This window comes from Rhinoraja longicauda, chromosome 4 (assembly GCF_053455715.1).
Source record: "Rhinoraja longicauda isolate Sanriku21f chromosome 4, sRhiLon1.1, whole genome shotgun sequence".
Classification (NCBI taxonomy): Eukaryota; Metazoa; Chordata; class Chondrichthyes; order Rajiformes; family Arhynchobatidae; genus Rhinoraja; species Rhinoraja longicauda.
In genome coordinates, this window is record NC_135956.1 from 44,402,885 (window position 1) to 44,423,639 (window position 20,755).

At 46.0% G+C, this 20,755-nt stretch overlaps 2 protein-coding genes across 3 annotated transcripts in view; one reads left to right on the forward strand and one right to left on the reverse strand.

Moving 5' to 3' along the window:
* Positions 1 to 8,340, reverse strand: part of eif3eb (eukaryotic translation initiation factor 3, subunit E, b) — a 150,674-nt gene extending 142,334 nt beyond the window's left edge. Inside the window, exons 1-2 of the mRNA XM_078397625.1 lie at positions 8,205 to 8,340; positions 2,918 to 3,035 (exon numbers count right to left, since the gene is read on the reverse strand). Coding sequence (XP_078253751.1) covers positions 2,918 to 3,035; positions 8,205 to 8,294 — 208 coding nt within the window. The 5' untranslated portion in view covers positions 8,295 to 8,340. The remainder of the gene's footprint in view (positions 1 to 2,917; positions 3,036 to 8,204) is intronic.
* emc2 (ER membrane protein complex subunit 2) overlaps positions 8,172 to 20,755 on the forward strand; it is a 181,866-nt gene continuing 169,282 nt past the window's right edge. Inside the window, exon 1 of one of the 2 annotated variants that reach the window (XM_078397621.1) lies at positions 8,172 to 8,486. The gene's annotated coding sequence lies outside the window, so the exon portion shown is untranslated. The remainder of the gene's footprint in view (positions 8,487 to 20,755) is intronic. The other variant, XM_078397624.1, reaches the window with a different exon arrangement.

Below are 20,755 nucleotides of genomic sequence, written 5' to 3' on the forward strand. Positions count from 1 at the left end.
ATTCAATGTGATCATGGTTGATCATTCACAATCAGTACCCCGTTCCTGCCTTCTCCCCATATCCCCTGACTCCGCTATCTTTAAGAGCTCTATCTAGCTCTCTCTTGAAAGCATCCAGAGAATTGGCCTCCACTGCTTTCTGAGGCAGAGAATTCCACAGATTTACAACTCTCTGACTGAATTTTTTTTTCCTCATCTCCGTTCTAAATGGCCTACCCCTTATTCTTAAACTGTGGCCCCTGGTTCTGGAGTCCCCCAACATTGGGAACAGGTTTCCTGCCTCTAACATGTCCAATCCCTTAATAATCTTATATGTTTCAATAAGATCCCCTTTCATCCTTCTAAATTCCAGCGTATACAAGCCTAGTCGCTCCAGTCTTTCAACATACGACAGTCCCGCCATTCCAGGAATTAACCTAGTGAACCTACACTGCACGCCCTCAATAGCAAGAATATCTTTCCTCAAATTTGGAGACCAAAACTGCACACAGTACTCCAGATGCGGTCTCACTCGGCCCCTGTACAACTGCAGAAGGACCTCTTTGCTCCTATACTCAACTCCTCTTGTCATAAAGGCCAACATTCCATTAGCTTTCTTCACCCCCTGCTGTACCTGCATACTAACTTTAAGTGACTGATGAACAAGGACACCCAGATCTCGTTGTACTTCCCCATTTCCTAACTTGACACCATTCAGATAATAATCTGCTTTCCTGTTCTTACCACCAAAGTGGATAACCTCACATTTATCCACATTAAACTGCATCTGCCATGCATCTGCCCAATCACCCAACCTGTCCAAGTCATCCTGCATCCTCATAGCATCCTCCTCACAGTTCACACTGCCACCCAGCTTTGTGTCATCTGCAAATTTGCTAATGTTACTTTTAATCCCTTCATCTATGTCATTAATTTATATTGTAAATAGTTGCGGTCCCAGCACCGAGCCTTGTGGTACCCCACTAGTCACTGCCTGCCATTCTGAAAGGGACCCGTTAATCCCTACTCTTTGTTTCCTGTCTGCCAACCAATTTTCTATCCATGTCAGCACCCTACCCCCAATACCATGTGCTCTAATTTTGCCCACTAATCTCCTATGAGGGACCTTATCAAAAGCTTTCTGAAAGTCCAGGTACACTACATCCACTGGCTCTCCCTTGTCCATTTTCCTAGTTACATCCTCAAAAAATTCCAGAAGATTAGTCAAGCATGATTTCTCCTTCGTAAATTGAGAGGGACTTGGAGGATAAAGAGATTAGTGTGGGGAATACTAATATGACAGAAAAGCCACCAAGTGCTGGAAGAGGAGATAATTACAAAATGAAATGCCAGTAAACGCACATCAATGGTACGCACAGGACTGGAAAAGGTTTACAGGCATTTGGAAGAGAATGGCTGATTAGGAACTGGCAGTTTGGTTTTATCCACGGCTGGTTTTGTCGTATGAACCAGATTGAGTATTTTTGAGGAGGTGATGAAGGTGATCGACGAGGATAGGTCAGTAGATGTTGGCTACGTGGATTTTAGTAAGGCATTTGAAAAAGTCCCTCATTGCAGACTGATCTTGAAGATTATGGGAAACACAGTTACATGATCATTTATATTCAGAACTGTCTTATTCATATAAACATGGTAGAAGAGTGTCATTCTGACTAGTGGTCTGTGACTAGTGGAGATTTTTTAAAGATCGATTGAATGATACAGCATGAAAACAGTCCCTTTGGCCTACCGAGTCCATCAATCACCCATCTTGACCCTCAATCACCCGTTCACACTGTTTCTATGTTCTCCCATTTTTGCATCTGCTCCCTATAGATTAGGGACAATTTATAGACGTCAATTAAACTACAAACCCACTCATCTACACATCTTTGGGATGAGGGAGGGAACCAGAGCACCCAAAAGAAATCCACTCAGTCACAGGGAGAATGTGCAAACTCCACACACACAGCACCCTAAGTCAGGTTTCCGGATATTTGGCATTGTGAGGTGGCAGCTTTACCAGCAGCACTCTAATAGCATTCAAAAAAATTATCATCCAAGACAAAGCAATGCACAATGGCTCCATGGACTAAACATTCACTGTCTTCACCAAACACCAAATATCTCTGCAATATAATTAATAATAAATATGCAAGAACTTACCAACAGATTCTCTCAAACCCACAACCTAAACCACCTTTAAAGAGGAGGACAGGCAACGCAAGGCACAATCACCACCAAAAGGTTACCCTCCATGTCCTACATAATTCTAACTTGAAAATTTATCACCATACTGTAATCACCATGAGGTCATCCTGGAATTCCCTATTCATCTGAGCTAACTAACCTGAGAATTTCGGTAATTCAAAGCAACAGCTTCCCATCACTCTCAAAAGCAATTGGGAATGCAAACAACCCATTTAGAGTGGCTGAAAGTATAAACGCATTCATAACAGCACCTTGGAACAATTGTTCAGTTATGGGGACAAGACACTGCAGATGCTGGAATCTTGAGCAGATAACAATCCGTTGAGTGAAATTCAATGGATCTGGCAGCATTAGTAGAGGGAAATGGACAGACAAAATTTCGGGATGGGAACCTTCTTCAGATTGAACACACTGAGCTTCCCAGCATTTTGAATTTTGTTCAGTTATGATCACATTGTTAAACCCATCTCATTATATCTCTCATTCTTCCTGTTTTTCTGATGACTGCAGGTACAGAAATGATTGCACCGATTTTTTAAATCGTAGAACAGCAGAGCAGCGGACTTGCAGCTAAATAGGAAATACGTATCTAGCCCAAATGCAAAATTATAATGAGTTGTAGAACCATACCAGTGTATTCCTTCGGGGCATTGTGAATGTTGCTTATGTATTGTGACAAGTGTAACATTATACATCCTGAAAAATATATATTATGCTTACAACTCACCTTGAGGAATCTCTTTATCAAGATACAAGTTCTTGTACACATCCATAGCAAAGTCAACCATGTTTGTGGCGCTGAGAAGGTCCAATTTCCCTTGGAGAAGCTCCTTTTCATTGTAAATCTAAAATCAAATGCAAGTGGAGAATTCTGAAAAAAACTTTTAAAATCACAATAGACAATAGGTGCAGGAGTAGGCCATTCAGCCCTTCGAGCCAGCACCGCCATTCAATGCGATCATGGCTGATCACTCTCAATCAGTACCCCGTTCCTGCCTTCTCCCCATATCCCCTCACTCCGCTATCCTTAAGAGCTCTATCCAGCTCTCTCTTGAAAGCATCCAACGAACTGGCCTCCACTGCCTTCTGAGGCAGAGAATTCCACACCACCACTCTCTGACTGAAAAAGTTCTTCCTCATCTCCGTTCTAAATGGCCTACCCCTTATTCTTAAACTGTGGCCCCTTGTTCTGGACTCCCCCAACATCGGGAACATGTTTCCTGCCTCTAATGTGTCCAATCCCCTAATTATCTTATATGTTTCAATAAGATCCCCCCTCATCCTTCTAAATTCCAGTGTATACAAGCCTAATTGCTCCAGCCTTTCAACATACGACAGTCCCGCCATTCCGGGAATTAACCTAGTGAACCTACGCTGCATGCCCTCAATAGCAAGAATATCCTTCCTCAAATTTGGAGACCAAAACTGCACACAGTACTCCAGGTGCGGTCTCACCAGGGCCCGGTTACAACTGTAGAAGGACCTCTTTGCTCCTATACTCAACTCCTCTTGTTACGAAGGCCAACATTCCATTGGCTTTCTTCACGAGGTATTCAAGAGGTATTCAAGACAGATAAACTTTGAACATTACATCTAGATAAATACAGACCACAAGTCATTCTTTGTGCCAGTGCTAAACAACCAACAGAACCCATTCTGGTGCGAGGTAGTGAGCAAAATAGTCAGCATTGATAAGAGAATAATATCCAATCCTACACAACAATCTTGAAAGAGATTTTTCTCATTTTCAATGCCTAAAATTACATGCGGATGCTGAAAATTCCAAATAGACAATTGCGTGAGACACTTGCTGAAAACATGAACTGTTATAATTGCTGCAGTAATTTCAGCAGAAGACAAAGTAATAAGAATGTTTATATTATTCCTTCAGTGAAAAATCTATGTACAGCTCTGAATGAACACTTTGCAACAAAGAATGTTGCAGCAGGGGGAGTTCATTCAGCCCATTATGCCTGAGACGACTCTTTGAAGAGTTGCTCAATGCAATCCCAAAGCCTAGCTTGTTCATATTTCCATCTCAAATTTTCTTTTGGTTAAAACATTTTTTTTTAACCCATCCAGTCTATACCAGCTCTCAAAGCAACCCATCCCTTCTCTCCAGAGATGCTGCCTGTCCTGCTGAGTTACTCCAGCATTTTGTCTACCTTTGATTTAAACCAGCATCTGCAGTTCTTTCCTACACTCAAAGCAACCCCATTCATCACTCCCACTCTTCTTTCTCCATTCTCATATGCAAATCCATACCATTCCGATTCTCTAACACCTGCCCTAAGGTTGGCTTAATTTACATCAGCCAATTAACCTCCCAAATCGCTTGCCTTTGGTAGGGAGGACAAAACCAAAGCAGTCAGCCAGGAACAGGGAGAGCATACAAACTCCACAGAAAAAAATGGGATTAAACTCATTTTGCAAGAGCTGTGAGGCACTTGAGCACATGAACCACTGTACCGCAAAATATCTTGATGTACTTATTCAATTGCTATTCGAGACTAGTGGAATCTGATTTTGTTGCTCCTTTCAGTTCAAATAGATGTGAGGAAGATACAAACCATCTCTAAAAGGCTTGAGGCAGGAATGAGAAACAGAGGCAATAAATAGGCAAGATGGTGGCATATGGAGTATAATATGAAATATGTGAAAATATCCATTTTGACAGGATTCCATAGATAGGAAACGTTCAGCAGGATACGATCCATTCACAGGCAAATGGATCTAGCTCAAGTAAACAATTTGGTTTGCATGGATGAGTTGGATCGAAGGGCATTTCACACTATATAATTGTGACTCTAATAGATGAACAGAATATATTTTTTGTGAACAGAACCCTTCCATTCAATAATGAAGGTAATGTGGACTTATCTCTCTCTTTAATTCTCTATTACAGTCCAAATTCTCTTGCATTGCTCAAATAAAGCATGTTCCAAAAAGAACATAATGGAGTATGTTACAGCCCTCGGGACTTCAGAATTTCAGATAACCTTCTTTTCCAGTGTGTGTCAAAAACAGACCAATCTGATGAAAGGTCATAGATCAGATTTCTCTCTACAGTTGCTAATTGCCCCAAATATTTCCAAATTGTCTGCAAATTCAGCATCCATCGTGTTTTGCGTCTCTGGTGTGTTTTGCTTCTCCACTATGCATTTACGGCTTCTTAAATAAAACTATTATTTATTCTCTCTGTTTTCAGTCATTTCCTCAGCACACTATCCAGCTTCAATTACTCACCACTCATCAGCTGGTGCCAACACATACCTCACTTAGTCTCTTTTTGCTCCCATCCATTCGCAGATTGTTCTCTACACCATCTCTACCTTGGCAAATGAAAACATTTGATTTCGAAGTTTGCCTGATTCTGAGGGAAGGTCATCAACCTGAAACATTGTTTCTCTCTGCAGATGCTGCCTAACCTGACTATTATCAGCATTTTATAATCTCATTTTAGGGTAGCATGGTGGACAGTGGTAGAGTTGCTGCCTTACAGCATCAGAGTCCCAGGTTCGATCCTGACTATGGGTGCTGTCTATACAGAGTTTGTTTGTTCTCCCCGTGACCGCGTGGATTTTCTCTGGGAGCTCCAGTTTCCTCCCACATTTCAAAGACGTACAGATTTGTAGGTTAATTGACTTCGGTAAAATTGTAAATTATCCCTAGTGTGTAGGATAATGCTAGTGTATGGGGATCACTGGTCGGCATGGACACGGTGGGCTTAAGGGCCTGTTTCCGTGCTGTATCACTAAACTAAACTAAACAATGTTTCGGTGCCCCATCCCCACCAGCCCTTCTGGTGAAGTGGAATTCTCTGCCACAGCTGTGTAATTCTCTGCCATAGAGGGTTGTGGAAGCCAAATCACTGGATGGATTTAAGAGCGAGTTAGATAGAGCTCGAGGGGCTAGTGGAATCAAGGGATATGGGGAGAGGGCAGGCACAGGTTATTGATTGTGGGCTATCAGCCATGATCACAATGAATGACGGTGCTGGCTCGAAGGGCCTCCTCCTGCACCTATTTTATTTCTATGAATCCTAATATTATACATCTTATCTCTCCAGACACGTCCTTTAGTTATTCTTGATGCAAAATTTCAACCTGAAACTTCGACAATTCCTTTCCATGGATGTGCTCGACCTGCTGGGTTTCACTAGCAGATTGTTTTGTTGCTCCAGATTTCATTAGCTGCAGTCTTCCCTTTGTTATTTACTTGCCCCTACCATTCCCACTCAGTTAGCACTATCACCATTTGTAGCGATTGCTCTCACTGATTATACTGCTCATCATAGATCTACCCTCCCCTCATAACTCTACAAACTTGCTTTTTGCTCCTTCGGCTTGATAGCATGAAAGGCCATTGAGTTGAAACGTTTGATCTCTTTCTCCCCCCAGAGATGCACCCTAAGCATTTTCAGTAAATGATTTTTTTTTAAATGAAACTGCTTATCAGAAAAATCTTTAATAAACACAAAGTGTTGGAGACACGTCACTCGTCAGACAGCATCTACTGAAAGAGAAATAGTTCTGAACATCATAACTGTTAATCACGTTCCTTTTTCAACAGATGCTGCCTAACCTACTGAGTGTTTTGCAATGATTTTTGGTTTATTTCAGGACAGTTCCAGTATTTTTTATTTTAGATTTTTAAAACATATCACATTTTATTGGTAGAAATTCTGAAATATTTATGTGCAAAGATGTATTGATCTGTTGCTTCATGAGATGCAGGTTGAGTAAGTAGTTAGGAAGGCAACCTACGTTAACAGTAGAAACAAAGAAATGCAGAGACGGGGGGGGGGGGGGGGGGGGAGGGGGGGTCAGGCAGCATTTCTGGAGAACATGGATGGGTGACATTTCAGATCAGGACTCTTTTTCAGACTGATTGAAGGGGATGAAATAAAGATGGTAGAGAAAGGGGCAGGACAAAGCCTGGCAGGTGATAGGTTGATACAGGTGAGGGCTTATTTGGGGGTAGAGGGTAGGGGGAAAGATCCTGCTCAGAAACCAGGAGATAGCACAGACTGAGCATGTTTACTAAAGATCAAGGACATCTCGATAAATTAAGCGTAGGCAATAGCATCTTTGCAAGAGGCAGGGTGGAAGTGTAGTCCAAATAACCATGAGTCGTAGGTTTGTAGATGTCAGTCAATAATCTATCCCCTGTGATGGAAAGAGAAATCAAGAAAGGAGAGGGAGGTGTCAGAAATAGCTTAAATGAATAAGGGCAGGATGGAAGAAGTAGTAAAGTTGATCAAATCAACATGTTGCACACGGGTGCAGGAGGCAGCCCTGATGTAGTCATCAATGTAGCAGAGAAAGAGTTCAGGGATGGTGCCAATGTATGTTTGGAACAAGGGCTGTTTGACATAACCGACAAAAATTCAGGCATAACTAGGGTGCCCATAGTCTGTCCCTGTGATGGATGCTGAGAGGTGAAGAAAGTGGAGAGAAGTGTCAGAGATAATCCAAGTGTTAACATGGTGTTCCATGTGCTCTATATTCATGGTTCGTGTAGAGTGAAATGTTACCAAGCCTCTGAGACCTTATTTTGGGGAGAAGTAGAAAAAAATGAGGTCAGGGTGAGGTGAGAGTTTTGATGCCATGGGTAGGTGGGAGGAAGAGGGGAGGGGGGGGGGTGGGAGGAAGAGAGAGGGAGGGGGGGGTAGGAGGAAGAGAGATGGAGAGGGTTCAGGTTGGGAGCGAGAACGGGATGCACAGAAGGGATGGAGAGAGAAGGGATGGAGAGAGGAGGGATGTAGAGAGGAGGGATGGGGGGGGGGGGGGGGGATGGAAGAGGGATAGGGGATGGGGCGGGTCGTTATGGTGGGAGAAAGCAGTGGGATAGGGAAGGACAGAACCTCCACCAGTGTTCGGGCCTCAGTGTGTGGCGGCGCGGCGGCGTTCGCTCTGGGCCCTGACTCAAGGCCGCCTCACGTGGGTGCGCTGCAGATTCTCGGAGCCGCAACACGGGCCCTGACAGCGCGGGTCAGCGGCCTTTGCCTTTACCTCTTTGACCGACAGGAACTCGAGCAGCGGGAAAACCAGATGGCGATCCAGGAAATTGGCGATCCGCATCGTCAGGTCGTAGTCCGCCATCTTGGCCAGAAAGGGATTCAAACTTTTGCAACTTTATCAATAGACACTGTCCGCGGACACAGCCCGCCCACCGCCGCGGCCCATTGGTGCAGCCGGTAACTCCGCCTGTCAATGAAACCGGGGCCGAGGGCCGTTCAGCCCATCTACAGCCAACCGCGGGCAGAATCTGCAAACCTGCGAGCAGGAAGCGAGGTATGTAAACCAGGAGGTGACATTGCACTATTGATTAAGGAGTAATCGATATCTGAGGAGGCAATAGCTGGGAAACAATAAAGGAGCAATTCATTTGCTGGGGCTTTACTATTAGCCTCGTAATACTCAGCAGAGATGGAGGACCAGGTATGCAGAAATGCAGATATAAAGGGAGCGAGGTGTAAGAATAGTAGAGATACAGTAGAGTATTTCAACTTCCCCAAAATCAACTGGGATCATCACATTAAGGGGCTGGAATTTTCAAGTCCAAATGAGCATTTGGGGCTACTTTGGAGTGGAGAAGCAGTGCTCGACCTCATCTTTTGGTAATGTAGCTGGGCAATTAGTTGCAGATAGGGATCATATGGTTCAATGGTTCTTTATTATCACATGGACAGATGTACAGTGAAATTCTTTTTTTGCATACAGTTCAGTAAAGTACTGCCATATCTATGCACAATCGCCAAGAGTACGACAAGCATAGAAATAGTCCATTAGGACCTCATGCAAGAGTCGCCAGACTTTGGTACTTTTTCCAAAGTCCAGTCCAGACTGCGCGCTTTATCCTCTGGCGCAGCGGTCAATCCAGGTGAGCCCCAGGCTGCCGCAAGGCCTCCAGCCGACGCCTCCGTCCAAATCGTCCAGCAACTGACGTCCGTCTCATCGCCCAATCACCTTCAACATTTGGCACCTCCCGCAGCCGACCTTGAGGGAACCTGGTTCACTCTCTTTTTGGTCGTTCCTCTTATGTCCGCCAGCTCCATACATCCTCCTCTCTGGTTCTCTGTTCCTCAGGGGACAAGCAGAGGCCTGGCTCGGCAGTTTCTCTCTAGAGGTCACCACTGCTTCGTGCCACATGGCCTGCGACCTTAAGAGGGGGAGAGGGGGACCTGAATCCTGTTAGTTTTAAGGTAAGTATGGACAAGGGTGAACCAGAAATTAAGGTCCTAAATAGGCCAACGGCCAATTTCAATGCCATTATCGTCATAGAGTGATACAGTGTGGAAACAGACCCTTCAGCCCAACTTGCCCATATCGGCCAACATGTCCCAGCTACTGCAATAGTTCCAACTGCCTGTGTTTGGCCAATATCCCATCAAACTTGTCCTATCCATGTACCTGTCTAGCTGTTTCTTAAATGTTGGGATAGTCCCAGCCTTAACTACCTCATACAGCTTGTTCCATACACCCACCACCCTTTGTGTGAAAAAGTTACCCTCAGATTCCTATTAAATCTTTTCCCCTTCACCTTGAACCTATGTCCTCCGGTCCTCAATGCCCCTACCCTGGGCAAGAGATTCTGTACATTTACCCGATTTATTCCTCTCATGATTTTATACACCTCTATAAGGTTACCCCTCATCCTCCTGCGCTCCAAGGAATAGAGACCCAGCCTACTCAACCTCTCCCTATAGCTCAGACCCTCTAGTCCTGGCAACATCCTCGTAAATCTTCGAACCCTTTCAAGCTTGACAATATGTTTCCTACAACATGGTGCCCAGACCTGAACACAATACTCTAAATGCAGCCTCACCAACATCTTATACAACTGCAACATGACCTCCCAAATTCTACACTCAATACTTTGACTGATGAAGGCCAAAAGACTTTTTGACCACCTTATCTACCTGCAACTCGACCTTCATGGAACCATGCACCTGCATTCCTAGATCCCTCTGCTCTACAATACTCCCCAGAGGCCTACCATTCACTGCCATTCCTGCTCTTGTTAGACATCCCAAAATGCAACACCCCACCTCATTAGAATGGACCCACTAAAAATAAACCTCTTCACAGTTCTAGCAAACCTTCCTGTGAATACATTGGTCCCAGCTCTGTTGGGCTTCAATCCACATGGCCTGTGCAGGGTCCCACCCAGTCCCCAGGAATCCAAAGCACTCCCCTCCACCACCAATAGGGGTGGCACAGCTTGGAGAGCTGCTGCCTCACAGCACCAGAGACCAGGGTTCGATCTTGCCCTCAGGCGCTGTCTGTGTGGAGTTTGCACGAACTCCTGAGACTGTGTGGGTTTCCTGTGGGTAACCCGGTTTCCTCTTGCATCCCAAAGACCCGCGGATTTGTTGATTAATTGGTGTCTGTCAATTGCCCCTTGTGCGTAGGGAGTGGATGAGAAAGTGGAGATAACATGGAATTAGTGTGAATGGGTGATCAACGGTAGTCCTGGACTCGGTGGGCTGAAGGGCGTATTTCCATGCCACGAAACTAAACCACCTCTCCAGCCATCCAGTCATCTGCACTCTCCTCGTAGTATAGCACTCATCTCACTGGCAGGTTGGAAATGGTGTAATCTTGAGTTAGCCACCTTCAAGTGGCCTTCAGGAGAAATCTGTCTTCTGAATCCCATTGCCTTTTCTACCTGTCATGATCCTGAATCGAGCATTTTACCCAACTCCCCAGAATTTTCTGCAGCCAGTCAATAATATTCTTGACTCTGGCATTGAGGTTTATCATATTGTTTACAGTGTACTATGTTTATGTATTCTATTGTGTCTACCAGCAAGTAAGAATTTCATTGTTCTCTCTGGACATATGACAATAAAACACTCTTGACTCTTGACTCTTGAGAGGCAAAGTTCTTTCAAGGCTATAGTGAAAGATCATAAACTTGAAACAATCATTGTGTTGCTCTTTCCACAAATGCTGTCTGACCTGCTGAGTCCTTCATTTTTAATTTAAATTTTAGATTTCTAGCAATTTTCAGGCATCATACCAACTAAGAATCACGAATACAACCATAGGAAAGCTAGACTCCCCTTGGAAACTTTCTCTCCCCATCAGTTCTCAATCTTTAATACAAAAAAACAGATATCAAATCTAGAAATATTGAGAAAGAACCATCGTTCAATAATTGCCTTAATTTGCATTTTGGTCAACTAAGGTGACAATGTTAAAGCTAGGTTTAATAATCATGGGGCCTAGATCAGAAATAATCACTCCAAATATTGAAGTATTGCCAACAATGACTGTGGGATAACTCACAAGGGAAAATTCAGGATTTTTTATCTTTATCATGTGCTTGAGCAATTGGCAGGAGGCAGTGTTTGGCGTGGACCCGTATGTATCTATCTCCTGCCAGAGAGTTCACTGTTGACAAGAAGCAGGACAATGTGAAGAGCAGCAAATTTCCATCCTTTACTAGACAATTTCCAACAACATGGTTCATGTGGTTCAAATTAGAGAGATCCCATCATTTGTTGCATTGTTGATGTGATTTTAGAAGTTAATTCATAATTGGTATGTAATGCTAATAAATTGCAGGATATTTTATCTGGAGATATTCATAACAAAAATCAAGTGATTGAGAATTGTAAGAATATTTTGCTTTAGAATGTTTTATGTAATTACTGAGAAAAATCAGACACATAATTAATCACATTAGAGTAATTTTGCAAAGTATTGAATGGTCTCTCCCGATTGCTTAATGCTAGAAATAACATTTGGCCAAGCTACAGGTTGGGCTTCTGCCACTTATCATTAATAAAAACTTCCGGCTATGGAATGCCCTTCATGAAGAGATATTGGAGTAGATAATAAAAAGATTGATCGAAGTGGTAGATTGTGAAAAGCATGCAATAGAAGTAAGAGGCGGAGAGGTTTGAGGAAGGAATTTAAAAGTTTATGGTCCAAACAGATGAAATGGTGGTTGAAGATTTAAATGGTGAAGTGATTATGATGGCAATGATCAAAAAGCCAGAAGAAGAGGTGAGATCTCAGTGATTCAGAGGCTGGAAATCTCACAAAGGCATAGAGGGGAGAAGTCACAATTATAATTTGAATTTAAAAATTGAGACACAATTTAATCAGTTTAATCAAAACCTAGCAGTGTGATGTGAATTTGACGATTGAATGCAGTCTGGATGACTCCAAATTGAAGGATGCTTCCATTGCAAGTAATGTACTGAGAGTCTTCAATGTTGGGAGTCACTTGGCTGCTCATAGAATTGTAAAGCACAGGAGCACTGTGCCTAGTTCCTCAGTTAGAAGCTGCGGTGCCTGAAATCTAGATATTAAGACCATAAGACACTCAGCTGGTCAAGCAGCGTTGGTGGAAAAAGAAACATTGAACATTTCAGCTCGAAGAACTGGGAAAAGTGAAATCAAGTTAGTTTTATATTGCAGAGAATGTGGGGATAGATCAGAGGGAATGTGAACGAGTAAAGCCACAGTTGCCTTTGGAATAGTATAGAACTGAAATTGTCTGGTTGCGAAGTTAATAAGGATAGTCGGCCAGACAGAGAGAGAACACGAACAAAGAAGTGTAAAATTGTGAGGTGTGGGGCTATGGGAAGTGCCCAGTAGGACACGGTGTGTTCATGGAGGGAGGAAAACTGAGCCAGTATTAGGGACCAACAGCAGAACTGGCGGATTCTTATACGGATGGGGAAAGTATATTACCTAAATGCGCAAATTCTCATATTGTCCAGTTAAGGTTGTTTTCCACAAGCTTGTGTTGAGCAGAAGAGGAAAATGGGAAGGAGGAGAAGATGGTGGTGGAATATTGTTGGATCTGGTGGAATTGTGAAGGATGAGCCATTGAATGTAGACAGGGCCGTTTTTACAGCATTATGGGCCCCCGGGCAAAGCAGTGTACTGGGGCCCCTACCGTTACTCTCCCCCACCCCCCTTTCCCTACCAGCCCCCCCCCCCCCCCCCCCCCCCCCCCCCCGTCGTGCCGGCGAAAAGCACTTACCGAAAAGCACTTAGCTATGGACTTAGGGTGCTACATTGTTGCAAAAAGCACACAGATCGCTGTGAGAAGCACTTAGTGACCGAAAATGTTGCGAAAAAAGCACTTATTGAACCTACATTTTTAAAGTAGTATTTATTTATTGCAAGTCACTTAACATACACAGATCAGCATGGGGCCCCTATGCTCGTGGGCCCCCGGGCAAGTGCCCATCAGGCCCATGCGTTAAGACGGCCCTGAATGTAGAGGTTCGTAGGGCGGAAAGAGAGGACCTGGGAACTCTATCCTGTTCTGTCCAGGAAGAGAGGGGTTGAGAGCAAATGTGCATGAAATAAATGATCAAGGGGTCTGCCGACAATGATAGAGGGGAAGCCATGGTTCAGGAAGAAGAAGGTCTCGGAAATCCAGGATGTCGTTCGCCTATTCTGCAGGTTTAGCGGCAAAATCAAGGAGGCAGATTATTATCTCAATGGTGTCAGGTTAGGTAAGGCGGAAATGCAGCGAGACCTGGGTGTCCTTGTACACCAGTCACTGAAAGTTGGCGTGCAGGTACAGCAGGCAGTGAAGAAAGCTAATGGAATGTTGACCTTCATAACGAGAGGATTTCAGTATAGGAGTAAAGAGGTTCTTCTGCAGTTGTATAAAGCCCTGGTAAGACCACATCTGGAGTATTGTGTACAGTTTTGGTCTCCTAATTTGAGGAAGGACACTCTTGTAATTGAGGCAGTGCAGCGTAGGTTCATGAGATTGATCCCTGGGATGTCGGGACTGTCATATGAGGAAAGATTGAATAGACTAAGCTTGTATTCACTGGAGTTTAGAAGGATGAGAGGGGATCTTATAGAGACATATAAAATTATAAAAGGACTGGACTAGCTAGATGCGGGAAAAATGTTCCCAATGTTGGGCGAGTTCAAAACCAGGGGCCATAGTCTTATAATAGAGGGGAGGCCCATTTAATACTGAGGTGAGAAGGAACGTTTTCACCCAGAGGGTTGTGAATTTGTGGAATTCTCTGCCGCAGAGGGCAGTGGAGGCCAAATCACTGGATGGATTTAAGAGAGAGTTAGATAGAGTTCTAGGGGCCAATTGAATCAAGGGATATGGGGAGAAGGCAGGCACGGGGTATTGATTGTGGATGATCAGCCATGATCACAATGAATGGTGGTGCTGGCTCGATGGCCTCCTACTGCACTTATTTTCTATGTTTCTATGTTTAGAACATGCAATCCTCCTTGGTGTTCACCATCCCACTCAATTTCAGAAATAATAGTTTTTGATTCCACAGTCTGAATCATTAATATAAATTGTGAACAGTGGTCCCATGGTGATCTTTGTGGGACACTGACCGGCTGCCGTATGCTCCTGTTCATTGCCTTCTCTCTACAACTAAGCGTCATCTCCATTCCACAGCTGGTTCCTGCGACACCATGCATCACGATCTTTACCTTCAACCTATAATATGACGTCTTTTCATGGGCTTCATGGAAACCTTGATCTCCTACAGCTGCTGTTATTCAACTGGTTCAGTATTTTTTAACGTTCCCCCTGTGACAGCTTTGAAGCAATTCCTAACCTGTTTATTTATAACTAGACCAAATGGACCCGTTGGGCCCAAACCTCTCCTGTATTGGTGTAGCACCCTCTTCTCCCCCACTCCCCCCTCTCCCTCCCCCTCCCTCCCTCCCTCCCTCCCTCCCTCCCTCCCTCCCTCCCTCCCTCCCTCCCTCCCTCCCTCCCTCCCTCCCTCCCTCCCTCCCTCCCTCCCTCCCTCCCTCCCTCCCTCCCTCCCTCCCTCCCTCCCTCCCTCCCTCCCTCCCTCCCTCCCTCCCTCCCTCCCTCCCTCCCTCCCTCCCTCCCTCCCTCCCTCCCTCCCTCCCTCCCTCCCTCCCTCCCTCCCTCCCTCCCTCCCTCCCCCCTTCTCCCCCCCTCTCCCTCCACCCCACCATCGTCCCTCTACCCCCTCCCCTTCCGCCCCTTCCCTCCCCCGCTCCTCCCTCCCTCCCTCCCCTTCCCCCAACCTCCTCCCTCCCTCCCCCCTCCCTCCACCCCCTCCCCCCTTCCCCTCCCCCTCCCCCTCCCCTTCCCCATCCCCTCTGCCCCCTCCCTCTCCACCCCCGCCCTCCCTCCCTCCGCTCCTTCCTCACCCCTCCCTCCCCACCTCTCCCTCCTCCCCCTCCCTCCCTCCACCCATCCCTCCCTCCCCATCCCTCTCTCCCCCTCCCCTCCCTCCTCCCCTTCCTCCCTTCCCTCCTCCCCCTCCCTCCACCCATCCACCCTCCAGCCCTCCCCTCCTTCCTCGCCTCCTCCCTTCACCCCCACCTCCACCCCATCTCCCTCCCCCTCCCCCCCTCCCTTCATCCACCCGTCTCTCCCTCCCCAACCCTCCCCCCTCCCTCCACCCCCTCCTCCCCTTCCCTTCCCCCCCTCCCCTCTGCCCCCTCCCTCCCTCCCTCGACCCTCCCTCCCTCCTGGCCTGGGCGGCCGCCATTGGTGGAGCGGGGATGGGGGGGGGGGGGGGTCCTGTCCCGTCCCGCTGCAGGGGTGTTCAATACGGTGGGTGGACGGCGGCGGCGGCAGCTCTCCTACTGTTGCTGCGCCAATGCCACTGGACTCTGGGCGGCGTGGGGAAGGTGCTGAGCTGGCCGGGGAGTGGAGTGGGGACGGGGAGCTGAGGGCAGGCCCAGGCCTCGGCCTTCATCTCCACCAACACCCGGCCTCACCGCTGCTGCTGCCGCCTGTCCCCTTGGCCCACCTCAGGCTCGTGGTTACCCGGTCACGTCCAGGCCCAGGCTCCGGCTGCTTCCCCCGGCACCAGGCCTGGCTCTCCCGCCGCTTCGGAGTCGGCAAACCCACCCCCAAGAGAAAGGCGGCCGAGCCCTGCTCGTACCCAAGATCAACGGGCCCCAACTGCGCAGGCACGGACGCGTTTGTTCTGCGCATGCGCGGATGCGGCAACCATCTTATATAAGTACCAGATCAACGGGGCCCCAACTGCACATGTGCGGTTTTTTAAACTTTAAAATGTGAATAACCTTAAAAATATAACACCAATTTGAATTAAACTTTGGTGATGGTGAGTAAGATGGACCTAAAATTGTTGTGCTATCTTGTACCGTTTTGGGTGTAGGTCAGGAACAAACAAACAAGAGTTTTAGTATATAGATTGGAGGGTGACGTGTTAATCCTGGCACTGAAAACAGTATGGCAGATGACGCATATGGAACCAGGGAAGCGCCAAGCCCAGGAAACCAATCCAGCTTCTCCCCACTCAGTCTCTGTGGGAGTCACTTGGTCCTAAAAGAGTGACAGTGGTTTTGAAGAAGAATTTGAGCTGGCAAAGCTTTCTGATAAAGATGTCAGAAATCAATCTTGTGAGCTTTCTGCAGCTAAATATGTACAGTACACACACATGCTCCCTTGCTGATATGTTAAGCACCATTTTCCTGACAGCAGGCTTTTTACGGTGTAAATCAGGCATTATATCATGCTAATAATGCTCTGCCTTTTCCCCAGCTGGCTCGAAGTTTTATGGCTTTGACTATTTCAAACATAACTGTTGCGGGGGTTTCCAAAGAAATAAAACTCAATAAAACCTATTCTGTAGACAATACTTTCCCTGTAACGAACTGCCCAGCCTTCAAAGAGCACAGCAAAAACTTGAGCCTGCCACTCGAGTGCATTACCGAGAGAGTGCCATGCCGCTGGAGGTGCACCTTTTGACCAAGATACTAAACCAAGGCTCACCTGATGATATGAATATGTACTCAAGCTTACCAGACTAACTTCTGATCTAAGGATAAACATGAATGGTTCTGGGTGTTTAAGAAGGAGCTGCAGATGCTGGTATAAATTGAAGCTAGACACAAAAAGCTGGGTCAGCCAGCATCTCTGGAGAAAAGGAATAGGAATGGTTCTGGGTGTGCAGGCGCATTGCTTATACTGTGAATATCGTGTGAGAAAAAGAGAGAAATTTGTAGATAGTGAGAAACAAGAGTTAACATTTCACATTTTGATGAATAGCCATTGACTTGCAAAAAAAACTCTCTCTCTCTACAGATGTTGCCTGACCTGCTAGTCATTTCCAACATTCTCAGATTTTTATTTTTCAGAATTCCAGCATCTGTGGTATTTTGCCTTTTGATGAGAATGCGATTTGATCTCCCCAGAATGGATCTTTGGTCCTAGTCTGAACGCTGGACACTAGAGTGAATGATCACGTTGGGACACTTTGTGGCTGAAGGTGTAGGAAATATTCCAAAGCCAGATGGGTCTGACCTGGAATGAATGAGTTGCAGATCTTTGCAGTGGGTTTACACGGCTGTAAGCAGGTGCCTCTGTGCCGATCCCACCCAGCCAACACCAGCTGCTCACTTGGCCATTTCTAATAGGTTTCACTGACCTTGTTGTCTTGACAACCTCATGGCATCCTGCACAGCGTTCGGTGGCTGCAGAATGAGTCAGTGTCAGGGAAAACAGTGCTTCCCTTGTCTGCATGTGATCAAGCATCTGACCAAGGGCTGAGTGGAATTAAAGCTAACATGTCAAAAGGTGATATATATATTACACAGCTACTGAATCTGGATGAGGTCAGCACGTTAACTGAACTTTTGCCATTCTATCTTTAACACCGCGTTCTCTTGTGGATTCCTGTGTCTAGTTCAGCTGATGAAAGTACAAGATAAAAGCCACAGTTTCATTACTGCTATTAATGTCGTTAACACTGGTGCTAATAGAGGGCCGAGCAAGACCCTGCACTAGGGGCCGATGGTGTGAGGCCCCTTCATGCAGACTTACAGCCCACTGCATGAATAATGTCATTCTAATTTCAAATGCCCTTCTACTGAACTGAGGGTATAATGGGAACGAAAGAACTCTAGCCCATATTATTTCTAAATTCATAGAACCTTACATAAGGGCTCTCAGAACAGCTCTCCAACTGCTCCCACACCTCCTGCCCTCTCCAGGTAGCCCAGCAAAAATTCCCCATTGAATGTCACCAATTCTGAAAGTTTGAAATCTGAAAGTTCCAATGAAATCTGTTTGCACTGCCCTGGCAGCAATGTGTTCCTGATCCCAGCAACTGGTTGTAAAACCATGCTCCCCCTCTCTCCACTGGCCTGTTATGAAGGTTTCTCCATATTTATTAAATCAAAACCTCTCTATACAATCTCCTCTTCACCATTCCTACTGTAAAGGGGAACAGTCCTAGCTTCCCCATTCATTGATCAGATGTGAAGCCCCTTATCCTTGACGTAGATTTTCTCCAACTTATTCCTCCTAAAGTACAATGCTTGGTGTTGTCCAGGATTCTGCTGGATTTTATAAATTCCCCCATCCCCACTTGTCAGGTCATCTTCACCTCCAATATCACTGTTCCTACAACCATTTAATATTAAGTGAAAGTACAACAAAATCATTTGGATATATCTAGCCATTCAGATAAACCACAATTTTCTTGCTGTCTTCTTTGATAAGGAATCAATATCCCAAGGTGATCACAGAGTGATCCAACCTCATCCATTGGCTGTCACAGGCGAACCTCCAGGTGATAATAGTTGTGCAGCTTCAACCTACATCTGCAGCACGTCAAACACGAGTCAGCAGGAGACTCTCATTCTCTGACAAGATAGCTGCTACCATTTTCAATTCTAGTGACCACAACTCAAAGTCAAGGCTGACGCTCTGGGGCAAGTGCTATGAGAGGGGCAGGAGCACTAAGTGGTGGGAAGGGCAGTGCTAAGGGTGCACCCTACTGTGAGAGGGACAATACCTGTGTGAGTGCCACACTGTGGGAGGTGTGCGACTGAGGGAATGGCGCACTGTGGAAGGGGCAATACTAAGTGAGTGCCATCCTGTGGAAGGGACAGTACTGAGGGAGTGCTGTACTGTGGGAGAGGTGGTACTGAAGGGATGCCACACTGTGGGAGGGCCAGTAGTGAGGGCATGACACACTGTAACAGGCAGTACTGAGGGAGTGTCACACTATGGGAGAGACAATACAGAGGAGATACACTGTGGGAGGGGTAATACTGAGGGAGTGCCATATTGTGTGAGAGGCAGTACCGAAGGATCACCACACTGTTGGAGGGGTGGTATTAATGGGTGCCACATTCTGGGAGAGGCAATATTGAGGAAGTGACATTGTGTGAGAGGCAGTACTGAGGGACCACTTCACTGTAGGAGGGGTATTACTGAGGTAGTACTGCATTCAAAGTGCCATGAATCGACTGCGTGCTTTGATCTACTGTTCTTTGGCTTGTAGATCAGCTTCGCCCAGCTGTTGGTTTGAGGGTCTCAATGTGTGAAAGTTAAACAGCACCAGGCATGCCTCTGTTCTAGGATCAACATGACCAGATCTGCTCATGGCCAGAGTGACACGGTGGGATCTTGCTGACTGAAATGCTGATGGGCTGCACTTTCCCCTCAAACATGAAGTACACTTTGAAAGTGTTTGATCGGCTGACAGGGCTCCAAGAGAGCCCATTGTTGCTGTGAGTGGCTTTTCTTTCTTCATATTCTTTTCTTCCACCATCAGTAACAGGCAAGTAAAGGTCTGACTGATTAAAAAAAAACTCTCACACTTCCATCGCAGTGCATCATCCTCAGTTAAAGCTCACTCAGTCTGAAAGTCTCCAGGTCCAGTGATCATAGGACCAACGCTGAAGTGTATTATTCATTGTTTATTTACTAATCGGACGTGTAATTAGCCACATCTGGACGCCAATTACCCAGATGTAGTTGATGTATTGAACAGCACCGAGCAGCTTTACAGCATGATAGATTGTGTCTTGAGGATACTCACTGCAGTAACAACACCTCCTGTGCGCTTGCAAAGAACGTATTAGCTATTGTTCCGCTCCAGGAGGAACTCATATTTCACCTTGTGACAATGAAACATTATGGTTGTCAGGAGTAATATCAGTGGCGCTCAGTTACTGACAAGCACTTCTTGCAGCTTTCATCGGGATGAGGCCAAGCATACTGAGCTGAATGACAACCTTCACCTTCACTCAGTCCCAAGCGGTCTGGAGAAAGGCACCTTGACACAACTTAACATTCATCAACAATGTCATCATGACTTGCTCCCCATTCCAGGCTATTTTTCCTAACCACTTTCAGGAATTCTTGGCAAAGGTTCGGTGGTTAGTTTCCAGCTATTAAACTGATTCATCATTATTTATTGCTCCGCAAAGTCTTCCATCTATGTGGCACCTTTAACACCCACAGCCTTTGGCTCGACCATTGCTTGGCCCATTACACCCAGCACCATAGGGAGCCTCAAAGAGACGGGATACAGGGGAGGGGGATTTCCATCCAGAGCTGGCCGCCGCTAGTGGGTTAGAGATTAGGCTGAAAGCCAGGTGAGATCCTACAAGTTTGTCAAGCAGGATAAGATGAACAGCGCAGAAGGCAACCGTGCATATACAGGAGACTAGGTGCTGGAATCTTGAGCAAAAAATAGAAGGAACCCATTAGGTCAGGCAGTATCTGTGGAGGGAACCTTTACAGACTCGAAGGTAATCTTCCTCGGCCCTGAGGGTTGTCAAGCCCCTGCATT